This window comes from Etheostoma spectabile, chromosome 12, assembly GCF_008692095.1.
Source record: "Etheostoma spectabile isolate EspeVRDwgs_2016 chromosome 12, UIUC_Espe_1.0, whole genome shotgun sequence".
NCBI lineage: Eukaryota > Metazoa > Chordata > Actinopteri > Perciformes > Percidae > Etheostoma > Etheostoma spectabile.
The window spans coordinates 14,198,590-14,216,720 of NC_045744.1; the positions used below are offsets into that span (position 1 = coordinate 14,198,590).

General features: G+C 40.1%; 1 protein-coding gene across 12 annotated transcripts in view; it reads left to right on the forward strand.

Annotated features, from left to right (window-relative positions):
• The window catches only part of ptprma (protein tyrosine phosphatase receptor type Ma), a 167,248-nt gene that overhangs the window by 105,267 nt on the left and 43,850 nt on the right, over window positions 1-18,131 (forward strand). For 8 of the 12 annotated variants that reach the window (XM_032531513.1, XM_032531508.1, XM_032531510.1 and 5 more), the window contains exons 12-17: window positions 3,628-3,901; window positions 6,703-6,739; window positions 7,458-7,532; window positions 9,059-9,194; window positions 10,685-10,714; window positions 17,770-18,017. In XM_032531513.1, coding sequence (XP_032387404.1) covers window positions 3,628-3,901; window positions 6,703-6,739; window positions 7,458-7,532; window positions 9,059-9,194; window positions 10,685-10,714; window positions 17,770-18,017 — 800 coding nt within the window. The remainder of the gene's footprint in view (window positions 1-3,627; window positions 3,902-6,702; window positions 6,740-7,457; window positions 7,533-9,058; window positions 9,195-10,684; window positions 10,715-17,769; window positions 18,018-18,131) is intronic. The other 4 variants (XM_032531516.1, XM_032531520.1, XM_032531515.1 and 1 more) reach the window with 3 other exon arrangements.

Here is an 18,131-nt window from a genome sequence, read left to right on the forward strand (position 1 = left end):
GACATCAGATCAAATGAAACATTAGCTATAAAGGATGTTTTGTTCTTGCTATCAAGGCGTAGTTGTTCATTTGTTGTTTTTGTGTTGCTCAGTCATGTCATCCTAAATCAAGAAAATGACTAAATGACTCTGGTCTGTCAAAATGACTCATAATGTAAATTGTGATCTCAGCATGAGGTGACAAGGTGTCAGCTGCTCAAAGGCACATTAACATGACAGCAGTAATTAACAGAAAAAAGAGGAATCATTGCATTTTCATATCTCCCACATTAAACTTGAGTCACATTTTACGTTTTATAAGCAGCTGAGGTGAAAATACTACGGTATATTAACCACAGGGGATCAAACACAGGGGAAGTGTGCTTTTTGGAAATTTGTATGTGCATGAATCAAGCTACCCTTGCAATATGCTTTAAATGAAACCAGCAAAGTTTGTCACTATCACTTACAAAGATGAACAAAACATTTGTATTAAATTGCAAATTTATTGTGAGATAATTTTTAGTTTTCTTGCAGCAGTGAATGTTCTGTGGAAGAGAAACAGTGGTTTAGATTTCCACTTTACAAGAGTTCTTACCCTTGGAGCCTCATCGCCTGTGGCACTTAGTATTTTGCCTGAGGAAAGGCAGTACCATTCACACTGTGTCTGTCATTAAGTCATGGCACAGCCACATCATCATATCATAAGGAGCCACCTGGGGGGGAGCCAGCTTTTGTTTTTATTTCATTATCTGCAGATTGATTTAGAATTTAAAATACCAATATAGGCAAGCTATGAGTAAGTGTTCATTGCGACAGCAAAACAAAAACATAGTTAATGGCCGTCATTTGTACAAGGCATTGCTGAATTCTAAAATAACAATATAGACATGCAAAGCTTTTCTTAGGTTATGTGCTGAAAATGCATTAAACCCAATGGGTACAGCACTATAATTGACAGCAGATATCATTCTGAATAGTTTCTACAGTCCCATCGCTTATATCAGATCTACGGTGTTGTGGCTGAGGCCTCATCGCTAATTTTTCTGGCGCTCTGCAGCTACTTAAGGGGCTCCCATCATTTACTGTCTGCATCTGCCCTATGACCTCTGCTCTCAATAGGGGACAGTAATTAAAGGCTGATTTCTCATGCAGACTCCCAGCAGGATTAAATATTTCATCACTTTCCAACCCAGCACTAAATAGAAGAGCTCTGAGGAATTGGGACACACCCACCAAGAGCAAAGGGGGATTTTCTAATGACACTGCAAGCACCTTATGATGAATTATAGGGTTAAAGAGCCCATGCTGTACACACATGGGGACACTTAATCATCCAGTACCAACCGCAGGGAACAATTGATCATCTCCATGCTGTTTGTACAGCAATTGTACAGCTTAAGAGTACATACACTACAGTGCAGATTTGTTTGTACTTGATGTTCTAATAATGTGGGCCAAAGAAAAAATATTCAGGGTAATTGAAGCTCTACATCCTGCCAGGACTTACCCATTGTCATTTTCATTTTATGTGACATGCTTCACAATGATTTAAATGGTTGTGAAAATTGACTTGTAGCAAACCCATAAAGAGAGCAATACACAAGTGCATTTATTTTTAATTCTAATAGATCTAAGCTGTGATCAGCACAGCTCTTCAAGTTTTTTTATTGTCAAATGCACAACAATTACAGAAGCAGTTGTTGCCAACGAAAATGCAGGGTCTCAGGCTACCTCCAACAAAGAAGGAAAAAACACATGCTAATGCCAGGTGTAACTGCATGCAGAATGCATTGAGATTGGAATGGAATTGGATCAGCCAGCCCACACCTGAAAGATGGAGGTCTGCCTTGCCTTTTGATCGGATCTCAGCCAGGTTTAAATGCACGCCACACAGTGTAACCACATTCTTAAGAAAAGAGCGGCCAAGCAAGTTGAAAGGTCGCCTAACACTGCCTCTTCCTGCTTGCTGAAGCAAACCCTGCAAAAGCTACATGTAGTAGCAGATATAAGTCTTCTCTTACAGACTTCCGACAAGTCCGTCAGCCCCACCTAACTTATCTGATCACAATGTGGGCAGCATCTAAATAACAGGAGTCCGTATTAATACCAAGTGTGAATCCACGGATGTGTCATTATCCAGATACAGATGGTAATACCAGGTGTAAATGGCTCTTGTGTTAAACGGATTTCCTTCCTCATTTGCAGACATTTGCAAAACCTTGCTGCCACCAGCTCTTGGTCTTTATCAGTGGAATAAGATTGTGTCGCCCTTGTGATCATGCTTGCGTGGGTGTCCTGGTGCATGTGCATGAAAAAAACAAAGCGGACACCCACTCTTTAGAAATTGCGCTATAGCACTACTAATGGTCAAAAATTACACGGGAAACTTAAAAAAAAAAAAAAGATGTTCAACAATTTGCAAATTATTTATTAATGAATATTTGTAAACATATCATCCAATTATGAAAAAAGAAATGTCCTAAAAGCCTTAATCAATTTTCCAAAACTAGGGAACCAGAGCATGTCACATCATAGAATTCATTCATTCATTCATTCATTCATTCATTCATTCAATTATAAAAGCCATGCATTCATTCAGTGAGCAGTGTAACTTTGCTCTGTCTTCTGTAATAATAACTTGTTTGCGTGACTCTTTTGGAAATGGAACAATAGTCCGCAATCATGGCTGGTTATTCTCTGTGGCAGCTGTAAACAGACTCTTTGTCACTCAGCGACTGAATAGATTTACCAGGTGGATGCAAGATGCATACTAACATGGAAGTCTATAAGACAGTCAGTCTCCCCCTCAAGCTAAGTGGCCAGCTCAGAGACAATGTCATCTCTGTCAGTGGCACAGACGGCTGCAGTTTTCAGCTAGCTAAACACAAGGCTCAGATGGCGAGGAAATGGAGAGTGGTTAACCTTTTCAGTTGTTGAATAATGAAAATATAAATAACGTCAGGCCTTGTTGTGTCACTGCTCATTTATCTTGCACTGTATTTTTTTTAATCTATTGGCTTAGATACACAAGTAAATGTTGTTAGTTTACCAATTTGATGAGTTTATTTAAAGAAAATTAATGTCAGAATACATTGTTGCCATTTACTTTTTCCCTTTTGTCAACAAAGTCTTGTGATGAACTGCACTGCTTTAGTCTATCAATTCTAGCCTTAAGCTAGCAGCCTCAAAAAGTTGTGCTTTTAAAGAAGGTAAAAGTTCGTCCCAGTTTATATTGGCTTTAAGCACAAAGATGTTGTGTTGAAAAGGAAACTCTGCAATGAAGCTAAGTGTTTACACACACGGTTTGTCATGTTTTTGTAATGTATCCTGAGTTAAGACATTTATATGATCATGTACTATATTGTATTGCTTTGATTTAAAACTTTTAATAAGCAAATCTGAAATGGCTCGATTAAAAAATGAATTATCTATCCAACAATCTCTTCCATCTCACGTGTAAATAGTCATATCCAGAGACTCTTTGTACTCTAAGATTTGGAGCTTTGCAACATGCCTTTCTGTGCCATTCATAAAAGGGCAATTTTTTAGACAAAATAAAAATTGCTTGCAATGCCAACAGTGTTCGGCAAGCGCCCGTTTGGCCCAATGGAGTCTGTTAATTCTGTGTGTCTCCTGTGTTTGCAGTGCATACCAGGTGGTGGTGGAGGAGGAACGTCCACGCAGAGCACGAGGCACAGCAGAAATCCTGCGGTGCTACCCAGTTCCCATTCACTTCCAGAACGCCACACTCCTAAACTCTCAGTACTACTTCACTGCTCAGTTCCCTGCCGGCGGCATCCACTCACCCCAGCCCTTCACTGTGGGGGACAACAAGACCTACAACGGCTACTGGAACGCCCCTCTGCTGCCTCAAAAAAGCTACAGCATCTACTACCAAGCTGTCAGCACAGCCAACGGGGTGGGTGTTTCTAAAATGTTTGTTTTATTCATGCCAATTCAGTAAGTTATGCCAAAGCTGCGTGGTGTTTCCAAATGAGACATTTTTGAAACCCAGTGGTGGAAAACAACCAAGTATCAACCAACCAAATTTATTGTAAGGGAGTACTGTGGTGAGTATTACTTTTACTTAAGTAAAGGATCTGAATACTTATTCCACCACTTATAACCAAAAAATAATAAAGATGACAAAGAGAGGAAAAAAATAACACTTTCTCTAGATTACATGTGTGTTGGGTGCCAGGTTGACAGTTTATTGTTTGACAGCTTGTCTTAAAGGGCTGTGCTAATAAGTACATACTGTACCTCAGCAACTAGACAATTACATTATTGTAATATATTTGTGTACTTAATTCAATGAACCTCAAACACTAAAAATATAGATGCACGTTTTAAAATTACTGTAGCATACTACTTGGCAAACCTCTCCTTTCTTTTTAAGTCCTATGCACACATATCCACATGAGTGTGTATTGAAACAATGCTAAATATTACGGTGGGTTAAATGAGAATGAAGGCTGACAGATTGATTGACTAGGTGAATTAAAGGGACTGAAGTGGCTGAATACAGAAGACCCTCACTCTACGCAGTAGCTGCTCACCAGCGGTGGGCAAAGTATTCAGATCCTTTACATAGGTAAAGGTACTAATACTACACTGTAAAAATACTCTTTTACAAGCAAAAGTCCTGCATTAAAAATGTTACGCAAGTAAAAGTATGTAAGTATGATCAGGAAAAAGTTCTTTAAGTATTAAAAGTAAAAGTACTCAGTGCAGAAAAATCCCCACGTTTTAAAAACTGGAAACAAACAAAACAGTTCTGTCAATCAACTTAGTTTTTAATCTTCTAATTAACTTGTAGGCCTACATATTAGAGGTAGTTTAATTTAAAATAAAACAGTATTTTATAAACTACATGTGTTTTGTGTGCAAAACTCTTAATTTGTAAAGTAACTAGTAACTAAAGCTGTCAGATTAATGTAGTGCAGTAAAAAGTACAATATTTCCCTCTGACGTGTAGTGAAGTATAAGTTAAAGGGGCACTAAAAGAAAAGACTTAAGTAAACTACATGTAACAAAAATTTGTACTTGAGTAAATGTACTTAGTTACATTCCATCACTGCTGCTCACATACTGTGGGCAGACATGTGCATGCAGCAGCACAATTGCATTATGCCTCAGAGATGTGATAGTACTCAGGTGGGGTGTACCAACAACACTGTCTACACTCTTAATACGCTACAGCAGGGTCAAGTGTGGGGTGCAAAGCTTTATGTGGGGACATGCACTCTCCCTCCATTACTCTGGCCCTGTTGTCCAGCCTTTTCTTATTGAGCTTTATGCCAAATGCCAGACAAGGCTTTGATCAACTGCATTTAAGAGAGGCAGTCGTCCCAGCGGCAGCTAAGTGTGGGAGGCAGGAAGCAACAGTGGGGTTACCGATCATACAGGTGGCAGCCTCTGTCATCAAGTGGCACTTGGCGAGGCCCTCCCTCCACGGAGCCGCGGCAGACCGCTCAATGGCGACTTCAAGAGTCCCACCGATTGCAGTCCTGAATTAAAATCCCCATAAACAGCCTCTTTGAGAAACACCAGCACGTCTTTAAGGAGGCAATTGAAATAACATGTGCGGCAGGACTGAATCCAATTAGCAAGTGTGCTCTTGAGAGTAAACCATTGGCGGTCTGAAACTTTCCAGGTAGATGGATGGCTGATAGTGCTCTTCCACACACAAACAAAAGGACAGAGTCCCTTGTTGACAGCATAAAGCTCTGTCTCTGTGATGGACATTATTTTTTATATTCAATGTTTTGATTTACAGCGGCCTGTGCACACTCTTTTATTAAGCTATCACTGTCAGTGGATAGTTCCGCGAGCTTTAATTAATGTCTAATGATGTTGGAGTGATTTGTTTGAGCCTCTTAAACTTAATTAGCACTTAGATAAGGTGAGTGCCATCAAAACATAGAATTTGTTTAGCCTTCTATTCAAATAAAAATCTAAAAAACTTCTGGTTATGTTGCATTTAATAAAGGGAAAATCTGACAGCAGTAATGTGAATACACATGCACCCAGGATCACATGAACATTGATGTATTTTTTTTTTTTTCCTTCACCTCTTCATTATGCCTCTCGTGGCCTTGAAATGATGTTTCTCCCATGTGTGCTCATTGCTCATTGGACAGCTTGGCTGCATCAAACACAGGGACACAGCTCTCATGTCTTTTGTGTTGTAGTACTCATTGCCTCGCCGTTCCTGTCTGTGTCCTTTTTCCTGTTCACCAGACCATTGTTGACAACAAACTTCTCTGCCAGCAGCGAGAGCAGTGTTTTGTTTTTTTTCCATGTTGTTGAAGGCTGTTGTCAGAGCTCAAACTCTATTACATATTCAGAAAGGCTCCCTGACGTGTCATTTCGGAGCCCTGCATGCTGGGATGGTGTCGCTTGTCACAGGGCTCAGGTTTCTCCACAGTGGCTGACCACCTTGAGCCACAGGCTGCCAACAGATCGCTGTTGGCTGACAAATCAGCAGCTCAGCACCACTAATCTGTGCTGTAGGCCTGCTCGCCTAACTGCGTTTTGTGTCACAGTCATTGAGCCCAACAGATGATAGGGGACAGCGTGATACTGACGGAGCTGTTTTGTTGTAACCATGAGTTGTAACCATGAGTGTTGTGTGTCACATGCCTGTATATGTGTATCATATTAAACTCTGATCCTCTTCTTTTTTCTTCCCCAATCCTTAAATGTTTGTGTGCACAGGAGACCAAACTTGACTGTGTTCGAGTAGCCACCAAAGGTAGGAATACATCAGATTGATGTTTGCTGTATGTATTTCTTAACCGCACTTGCATATGATGTCTGAGAACTAACCGAATAAACATGAAATTGATATGAACTGTCAATCACATTGTAAGTGTCTTCACATTAAAATGTTGTCCAGGAACATGTGTTTTTCCATGACTGGGAGGCAGTCTGTTTGCCCATTGAGGTCTGCAGGTACTAACTATGCAGCCGTACTTCCTGCTCCACACATTAAAAGTGATGAAGTCCAAGCACCATTGATCCGAAAGCAGAATTGATAAGGCCAGAGGGAGCCCTAGCCACACACTCTGTTCTGAGCCATGGGGGGTCCTGTGACATGCCCCGACAATCTTGTATATTTTGCAGCTCCACTATGGATTTTTTGTGGAGTTCTAGATTTCTCCATCCACATGGCTCAATAGGCTGATTTAAAATGGCACATACTAGAAGTAGAAGGATCATATATAAGCAATTTCTCACCTGAAGGGATACATTTACATGCACTATGTTTGGCTCACACAGATATGAACTGTGAAATGATTGTGGTTGCCAACTTGGCAAAACAAATTGTGAATGCTGTAATGTCTTTCTCTGCCTCAGTGTTGCATGATGATGGGAAGTGTTGGTTTGGCTGTTTTCAGCTTTAGTGTGGCCTGTCTCTCTCAATGTCTCTTTCTGCTGCATGCTATCCTGGATCCACTGACTCCACTCAGCCGCCATACTTGTGACTCAGCTCACAACCCCGTACATCCGCATCGCTCCAGCGGCTGGCGACAACCAACTAACAGGTCAGACCAGTAAGCTTGCACATTCTCTCACCGTCTCAGTTATTCTGTCCACAACATGGTTTTACCCACTATATGTTTAGTATGGCGGCCATACTGACAATTCCCTCAAAAGGAAAACAAGTGGCATATTATTGCATGTGTGTGGTTTTGTTTATTGTCCTGCTATCTGCATAGAATCCGTGTGATTAAACTCTCAGACATTGTCTTTTAACTTCATCTTTTCAGTGTTACTAGACATAAAAGACCTGTTTGAGGTACGATTTCCATTTGATCTGTCATTATTGGAGATTTTTGACAGGAGTTAATCCCCTTTTCATGAATATTTCTCATTATCTTTAGGAGATTAAGTGTTGGTAGGTGTTGGTTGCTGCAGTTGCGACAACTATAAACACACAAAAGGATGCTGTAGTGCTCATCGTGAAGAGTTTAAAAGAGTGTAGTGGTATCTAATTATTACAAATCTGCTCAGTTTTTACTTGTGTGTGAATCTCACATTCTCTCAGGCTAGAATGGAAGAGTATTAACTTCTAGCAACAAACACACAACACTCAAAGCTCAAATGGGGATTTGTCACTGACAGCATTTCTGTAATATTAGCCTGTAACAGGATAGTGGGACAAATCTGCTCCATCTGTCCAGACTTAATTGTTAATATGTCACCAGTCTTGAAATCTCTGTTTTAAAAACGTATATATCTAAATAAAGGCCTGGCTGTTGATAATAACACACCAGAGCAGGAACAATATGTCACAACCAGTCCAGGATAGATATTTACCTTTTTTTGATAGTGAGAGAAAATGGCAACACTGAGAAGAGTGGGAAGCTCGCTCTAACAGATTTGTCTGACATAACAATTTATCATTCTAAATTTACCCCTGGTGACAAGGAATAATGGTGTTGTTCAGGTGGACAGTTGTCATTCCAGGAACGTTGCTTTCCTCAGAGGGCCTCTTATCGCTTCCCAGAGAGCAGATGCTGTTAAAACAAGACGTTCTTTTCCCCCTCCCTCTCTCTTTGTGTCTCAGTGTTGGCTATCTCATCCCGGACTGATACTTAATGTTTTGGTTATTTCAGTTTTTTTTTTTTTTTTATCTTCTTGAGTATTATCTTTCCCACCCTACATCCTACATTTCTTACAGCCCAGCAACCATTTGCCCCAAACATGATTAACCAAGGGTAAAGACGGTGCGAGCTTATCTCTCCCAGTGCAGCTTCATCCACAGAGCGCTGATGTCCACTAAGGACAAAGCTAAATGTGCAGTCTTCAGGACAATAGGGAGTCACTTACATTCAAAGTAAACATTGCTCTGAGCCAATACATTTATTGATATTTATGCTCCACAGAATGCCACAGAATATCAGTGTATTGAATAATCAACCTCAGTCCTCCACATAGTCAAATCAACGAGGACATACTGAAAGCATGGATGCACACTCTGCAGTTAAGCTCATGTAGAACAATAGCAAATGGTCATTAAATGTTGCACTTTTTTTGTTTGATCTTTATGCATTGTGATGTTTTTCAGGAGCAGCCACTCACAAACCTGACGCAGTGGAGCCAGAGAAACAAACGGACCACACCGTGAAGATCGCTGGGGTCATCGCTGGCATCCTCCTCTTTGTTATCATCTTCTTAGGTGTGGTACTTCTCATGAAGAAAAGGTAAGCTTTTTTTCTTACTCGTTGAAATACTACTTCAGATTTGTGAAGAGGTTGAACTGACTTGCAGAGTGCTCACAAATAAGCAGTTTCTGTTTCATCATTTTGTATGTTTCTCCCTCAAACGGTAGTATTGTCAGTGTCTTACTAAATAATTAATTTGATCATGTTGATACGCCCCATTAAGGCTGTTTACAGCCATGAGATACAGTGTGCCATGAAAAATTAATCCGTTTCCACGGCACCCTCTAACAAATGTGCAGTGCTTCAATGACATTAGAATGGGAATAGGAAAAATGTTTTTTTGGTGGTATGAAGAGAGGCAGAGAGAAGATAAGAAAGAAAATATGATGAAAAGGCTCAGAAGGGAAGAGGATGGCCACATAGCTGAAGGCTAAGTTTACATTAGCCCTGGACCTCATACTGAAGAGAGGTCTTCTGTACATATTCCAGCTATCAGGGGAGCTTAAGCTCAGCAAATATCAACCCACGTTTGTCCACAGCAAGCCCTGAAATAAAACGTCAGTTCTTGCAGAGATTTCTTTGGCTGACACAAGTTGGTTTCCTTTAATATCTCCATTATGAAAAATTAAATTAATAAATATCAATATTTCAGTATAACGTAGCATGTATTAGCTGCACTTTACTGTACGTTCTTCAATAGATAGATACAGTGCCTTTCAAAAAACCTATTTTACTATTGTGTTGCATTACAACCTGGATTTTATGTAATGGACCTACACAAAATAGTAAAGAGTGGTGAGAGTCTCACAGGGCACCATTAAATCCATTATTACAAAACTGTACTACTTTTGCAAGGCACCATAGCTTGTGTCGATTAAATGTAAATGTCAGTATGGAGTAGATGAGTATGGAGGCGTAGTTGTGTACTAATATAGTCGCTATGTTTCATGTTTATTTTTGATATTGATATACAATTCTTCATTTACTACAGCAGGCCCTGTTTGTGTAGCACAGCGATCAGTGGGTGGGTGTGAAAATCAGCACCTAGTAATGGAATTGTTTTCAATTAGCCTTAATCAGAGATGGAGATGACTTCATTGGTTGAATATTGTGTAATTTACTCTTACCAACGGGGAATCTAAGTTGCGTTTAGACATTCAAAGCACTCATTAAGTTGCACCTTGGAGGTCAGATATGGTGATTTTTATAGGTGTATAAAATGATGTGTTCTTAAACGCTTCCTTTAATTTGCCGTCACATGTTGTAAACCAGCTCAATTTCAAAATAATTAGTTTCAACTGTACTGTATGGAGCCCCCCTCTCCCCCCCCTTGCAAAGCATGACATGACTCCAAGCGATCACCTTTGCCCTCATGATCACTAGTTTACCTCCACGTATGCCACCATATCTGATTTTGTTCATTTCTACTCTTTTTTCAAACATTAATATATTTTTACTTTTTCTTTCCTTTTCATTCCATCCCCTTCCCTCTTCCACTGCTTAAATCCTACCACCACCCCACTCGGCAGAAGAACCTATCACTCCTACACTTACTACCTGTAAGTAACCACTTTGTGTAATGTTAGTGCCATGCTTCTCACCCACACACTGTTTTCCATGCATGCAAAGAGCCATGTCAGTCTCCTCCTGCTTAGAGTTATTACAGAGGCCCAACTGTAATCTCTGCTGGCGGAACAGAGGACGCCACTCCAATGCATCTCCACATGATGAGCACATCATACTGTATGTCACATTGGCACCACTTCTGACAAAAGCATGCAGACGCAGCTACACCCCCACAACATCGACCAGACACAGAAATGTTATTGCAGACATCATTTCTGCGAGATTTTAAGAAGTTTGTTTATCAAACGATGAACTAAACTGCCTTAATGATTGCACGATTGCCAAACTCCTCTTGTGAAAGAAGGAAAAAAAATCAACGCAGGAACTACTGCATTTTTACTGAGTGTGAATTTTTCATTCGACTCCAATGATTTCTTTTCTGTTGACTTGTCAAAGTTAGATTTTTTTGAAGTGCCTATCAAAGGGAATCTATGCCTTAGTTGTGCCCAGAACCTCAATGAGTTAATACAAATATTTCACTGTGTGTGTGTGGTGTGTGTGTGTGTGTGTGTGTGTGTGTGTGTGTGTGTGTGTGTGTGTGGTGTGTGTGTGTGTGTGTGTGTGTGTGGTGTGTGTGTGTGTGTGGTGTGTGTGTGTGTGTGTGTGTGTGTGTGGTGTGTGTGTGTGTGTGTGTGTGTGTGTGTGTGTGTGTGTGTGTGTACACTCTGCAAATGCCAAAAATGCAATCAATAACTCTTTGTTGGATTGACCCTATTCATAGGTATTACACTGAAATTATAAGCATGAGCTACATTATTTTACCAATTGGCTTCATATGCATGTGATCATTTCTAGTCTTTTTCTCTACCCCTACTTTACCATCTCATTCTGTCTTCAAACCATCTCAGCTCACAATGCCTTTTTCCTTCTTTTTTTAGCATGTTCTTTTGGGTTATTGCACATCCATTCCATTGATTCTATGGTGATGGTGGAGTTGTGTCTTTAGCTGAGAGGACCACTTGCATCACTACTGAACAAGCTGATGTGATCACAGAATAACCTCCTTTCTATTTTGAAGACTCAAACATCATGAAACAATAGCTGTAGCGCTGTTTTATTTTGCTCGTAATAGAACAGATGATTCCAAATCTCACCTCTGAATGGTAAAGAAGCTTATTCTGCAGCTCTGCCTTTACTGCTGTAGCTCATAGGCTCCCGCTGTACGGTCTTTGTGATGGATGCCTAATAATCTGTCTTGAGATGGCTGCGATCAGAGGAGAGAATGGAGGCTGCCTCACATCAAAGAACACCTCAGAATACACCTGGAGATAATACTACTTTGAATACTCGGCATGTCACTCATATTAGATCACAGCTGTCTTGGATGGAAAGCCCCACTGACTTGGAGGGGTAGTGTCACCCAAGCTGAGCATACACATTGACCGAGCTAAGCAGGGAGAAATTAGGTTGTTACAAAAAACAAATTGTACAAATCAAAAATGTCAGTTGTTAGTTTACATGCAAGTTGGGTTTTCTTGGATAAGAGAAGATGATAGTGTTCTTTTCACAAGAAGTTAGGAATTTATTAGTGTAGCGTGAATCAATGGCTACAATAGTTAATGTTTTAGACATGCGTTGATGATAATAAAAATGATTCCTCCATTTGAAGGACATAACGCCTTAAAGAAGGGTTTGTGTATTTGCTTTGATTTACAGTTTTAAGGTTAGCTTAATTGGATATTCTGGCATTAACTAACCCTAACCCTAACCCACATAATACAATGCGTTTGAGCAGTTAAACCAAATTGCGTCACTTCAAAAAAGGAATGTAGGGGGGGTCGTTTAACTTTTAAAAAGAATGGAGGGAGAAATTGTTACTCCTCTATAAAGCTGACAAGATAACAACATAATATGCAGTTGTATAAGCTGAAGGAGTAATGATCCCTATTGAGAAATGTGCCATGACATCTGCAAATACTAATAGAAAATAAGAAACCTGCTTAAATAAATAAATAACCAGAAGACCTCAGATGTCTGGATCTCTGTAACAAGTGGTGTTGACCTCTTTTCAGCTATAAGGATGTTCAACTCTTGGCCTGCATCACAGAAATAAACAAAATAATTCTCCATGAGGCCACCAACAGGTGATAAAGCTGTGCATCATTTGTATTTGACATTCAAAGTTATGCTGGAGGGAGCAAGGATGTGCCATTCATTACTACAACCCCTCCCACCTTCTCTATATATCTGTTTCTTGTGCCATTCGTGGTAGGCACAAGAAAGCAATGCAAGTGAGGGGAAAGCAGAAGCGTGTTAGCTCTTTGGAAAGACAATTTGTGCCTTAAAGTGAAAATGACCATAGAGTTGCTCTGTAGAACAGGTGTTTAGTTATTGGTGTCTAAGCTCAGCTCAAAAACACAGCTAACTAAAATGTTGCATAAACCCAAAGTTATATTAACAAATCAATAATAGACTGCTTTCTTAAGATGCTCTCCTCTGAAGTGATCATCTGCAGTTCTGCTGACATCCATGTTGCCAGCTATGAGATTACAACACCTCTATGATTGATGAACCCCATTAATGCTCTCAAGCATTCATCAAAGCCTTTTAAAGGCATGAGAACATCCTGCAGTCGCCAAAATATGCACTTTGGGTACATTGCCAGAGGTGGCTGACGGGGCTACCTCGCAACACAACATCAGTCAGAGCACTCATTAGGGATGCAGTTACATGTGTGATCAAATATATGACCGTTTTTTAATCAGGTGGTCGTACCGGCCGCTGTGCCTGCCACTGCTGGGGAAAAGAGACAGATCAATGGCATAGGGCAAGGGTTGCGATTGGGTCTTAATTCCCGTGGGTTTTAGATTCATCCATCAACCAGCAGTTATGTTAAAAACAAGCACACGTACTGTAGCACTGACTGACTGATTTGTCAGGCTTGTCTAGTGCTCAGGTAACCTCAGGTATGTGATCTGACTTTGTAAATGTCTTGTATATAATTAACCAATATATGTTCTTCAGCTTGCAGAATAACATTAAACTAATCTCTCAGTGGAAAACCTTTAAAAGTTTCGTATGTAAAGAAAAAAAGGACAAAATTTGAAATTTTTGGATTAAACGGCAATACAGAAAATAGTGATTTTTATTAAGTATAAAGCTTTATTGTATTTAAAAGTAACTCATTATACAGATTTATATTGTGAAATCCTGTATATTAATGTCCCTTGATGGCTTGAATAAGGTTTGAATGTTTTTTTCTACCCTTATGAGGGAAATGAAATTATACAAATTTGACAATATGTTTGCACAAAATATCTACTCATGAATCTAGTGACTATAAATATCGGTGTTTTGCTGCTATGTTATTATATCAGCTCATAAAAAAGTTTCATCCAGGAGAAACGAGTACCATTTCCATTTGGCAGGTGGTCACTTAAAACATAAATCCCTGGTGTGATGAGTGCATACATTTTATTGAATGGCCCTGATGGTAAACAAACCACCTGTATACCACTTACTGTGCTGTAATTTACTAAACTCTTGCTGTGGTGTATTAAAGAAATGCTTAAAATGCCTCGTTTTTTAACTGAAAACACAGACCTATAAATCATCATTCATGGGGCGCCTACTAAACGTACCATGTATAACACAATGTGCTCAGGGCGAACACCTTAATTAAATCTTACAAAGCCGAACATGCAGCAAGAATCACATTAATTGGTACAAGCCTTGCAGATTTTTGCACCTACGAGCTCTGAATGTTGATGAGAAAGGGGCAAGAGGAAGAGCAGTTTAAGCAGGGTGAAAGGATGTCATGCATTGAATGATGAATTTTCAGTACTTAAATTTTAACCTGTCATTTACAAAGCATCCGTGTGTCAAGGGTTAGCACTATACGCAGTTTCTTTCATCAGTTAACGTAACTGTATTTAACTTTTACAGGTTATTGTTGTAGAAGTTATACAACTTATACAACTTTACATTTTATTGTTAAAAAAAAATAAATCAAGCAATCAAGTTAGCAGATAAATAGTATTGTGTGTCACTAAATGGTCTGCATTCAGAAATCAGTGTTCTGCGATTTCTCTTGCATAAGTAAATTGATAGATAAAGGAATGGATGGATTGAAATATGATGGGTGGGCAAACAACCTCCTGGAAAATGTATTAAATGAGACATAATGCAAAGAACTACTAAAATGCCCCCACTGTGTGAATCAAAGACGCTTCTGTTGCCCCTCCCAGCTGCACGTCAGTCATCAAACACGCGCACAGACACACACACACACTTATGCACTGCAAATGTGTATGGATCGTCTAATGAAGCTTTCTTTGTGCCAATGTCGCAAGGTTTAGGCTGCTTCAGCACCAAAATAAGGCCCACCATGCTGAGCTCGAGGTTTTGAAGCTCTTGTTTTAGAAGTCACAGTAACATCTTCTCCCACAGAACAGAGCTTCTGGCAAACACACACAGAAATACAAGTCATGCAGCTTCTTTTTGGTTGTAGCTGAACTCATGGAGTTAGGAGCTCTGCTCACTTAGATCCCAGTTACACCACGTCTGTCATGTTCAGAACTGCAGACAATCCCTCTAATGAGAGTTGCTTAATATAGTCACCTGGAGTGTTTGCTCTGTCTTTACTTCTACAAACACCTCTGCCATCTGTCTGTTTCGTCCCCCTGCATGTGAACATTCACTGCTGTTCAAAGAAATGTGTCATTTAATTGTCGGGCAAGCCTGTAAGTAATCGGTCCTATAAAAAAAATGTTAGGATCTTTCCCCGTGCATCTTTACGCTATCAGAGGATGGGAGAAATGGCCACATCCTTCAAGATGCACAAACCCTCTACTGTACACTTCCTCGTACTATTTCTGTCATCAGATCCTGCAAAATAGTCATCTATCATTATATTTTCCCCTCTTCCAAATGAGGCGAAAATAGCATGCCAATTAATCTTCATCCAACACCCATGGTGCCTTCCAAACATCCCAGTATTACTGATGCTTTGCTCATTTTGGGACTGATGTCTGTGCTGCCTTGTTTATCTCCAACGCTTGTTCTTCAGTCCAGGAAAGCAGAAATCCAAGTCCTAACAGAAATAAAAACAGTATACAGTATTAAAACCTGGATTATAGTTGTTCTTAATAGGCTTTTTCATGAGTGCACACGCAGTGCCGAATCAGTCTTAATATTGCCTGGGGTGCATCCAGCTCCCTCTCCCTTCCTCACTCCTTCCTATTACAATATGAAGCTAAAATGTAAAAAAAAAAAAAAAGATTGCCATTTTGTTCCTGACGCTAATTGCAGATTAAAGACAAAAAGTAAGTCCGACAGATGAATATGTCACTACTTTGTCACTTTGCTTTCTGAGAAACGGATCCACTATTAGACTCACGTCGCGGCCTTCAGAGCAAATGACTGTTTGAAGGCAGCGGGGGCTTGTTGCCATATGGCACCAGACAGCGTCAAAATTGAATAAACAGAGGAGATTTGCGAAAACAAAGCAGCAGGAGTGCATCATTAGATCGCTGTTGTCCATGAGAGAGACTGCAATTCAAATAGGCAGAGGGGTCACACAGAGAGTAACAAAGTGCGAGGATCAGTGTGAGGGCTGCCATAGTTAATTCTTACACCGCTCGCTCCCCTCCAGCTACAGAGCAGCATCAGCTATGGCTATATCTTATAGTACAGTATGTTCCTGCTCAATATGTTTGACATTTTACTATTTACTGAAACGTATGTGGAAATATAGTAGGGTTAACTCCCATGAGTGTTAATTGTCACTATGGGGACATTTTCTTATGCAAGTGGCTCCTACCTCTAGGAGGTCAGAGGTGAAGTTTCGAATGGCACCCCATTAGAGATTCAGTCTTACTTAGGACACTTCAGGGTCAGAGGTTTGGAATAATAGAGGGAATAGTTTTAAGTAACTCAAAACTAACTTTTCAAATATTTGAGGTTTCTGTTTTGTTGCATGTGTATTCGGTGAGAATGCGTTTAACAAACTATTGTTGCGGCCAATGCTTTCTTCAGTGTTTTTTCTACAGTCAAACTTCTTTTAAGTTGATATAATATATGGAAATAATTAAAACAAATTCAAGACAGTCATGGAAGTGTTGCGCTTACCTTCAGGGTATAATGTTCAGATTTTTATAAAAATGTTTAAAAGAGATGTTGATTCAACTTTATGGTCATGCTGGCTTCACGCAGCAGTTGCTGGTGCTGTTGAGTTGTGTTATTACTGCATTATACATTTAGTCCACCCCATTTATACCAATAAGAGTAGACTTAATATTGGTTGTAGAAAACACTACAGACAACACACACACGTCAAAGAAATTATCATGTGTACATGAACATCTTGTGTTATGCATATTTTTTTTGTATTTTTTTTTAATATGCTGATTAGGTTTGACATTGTATTGTAAAATGCTTTTTACACACACACACACTAACTAAAACAGTGGGTGTCACCCTACTGTCTGTAGGAGCAGTAGTTGACAAACAGCAGGCCCTGGTTGCAAAAGCTTATAGTCTTTGTGTGTGTGGGTGTGTGGGTGGGTAATAGTTCATGAATTTATACAATAGCCTGATGGTGGACAGCTTTAATGTGAGTGTGTTTTCTCTGTGCGTTCACTCCGTACACAATCCTTTAATGGTGTTTGATCAGATTGCTTGTAGGCTCCAGCACATCAATTCAAAGTAGGTCAATAAAAGCAGGTGGACTGTTTCAGTTCACTGTTCACGACTCTTATTCTTCAGCCCCCAAATACTATAGCTAATTTTAAATCATCAGGGCCCCTGATGTATTTGGGTTAAGGTGTCACACCTTCCCCATTGTCAAGGATTTATATTGCACTGCTTGAAAAAGCATCTGGAGCCTAATAAAACCAAATGTGTCCACAATGCAGGGCACATTAGCTCAGCCATCTCATTACATCTATGAGTCATCGCTACCAGCATCATATCATATCAGGACCATTTAAGTGCAATCATTGTTGCCTTTGTCTGATTGTTTGTTTTTATTTCTTCCCTCCTATAACAGGAAATTGGCCAAGAAGCGTAAGGAGACACTGAATAGCACCCGCCAGGAGATGACAGTGATGGTCAACTCGATGGACAAGAGCTACACGGAGCAGGGTACCAACTGTGACGAGGCATTGTCCTTCATGGACACACACAACCACACGCTGAACACCCGCAGCGAGTGTGCGCTCTCACTCAACGGCCGCAGCGAGTGTGCCCTCACACTCAACGGCCGCAGCGAGTGTGCCCTCACACTCAACGGCCGAGGTGAGATTGCCCTGCATCAGCCTACCTGCCTTTTACGGTCATACACACCGAGCATCGTGAAAGCAATTTATTTGGTTCGGTCAGGTGAAAAAGAAATCAGACTTGACTGCACAG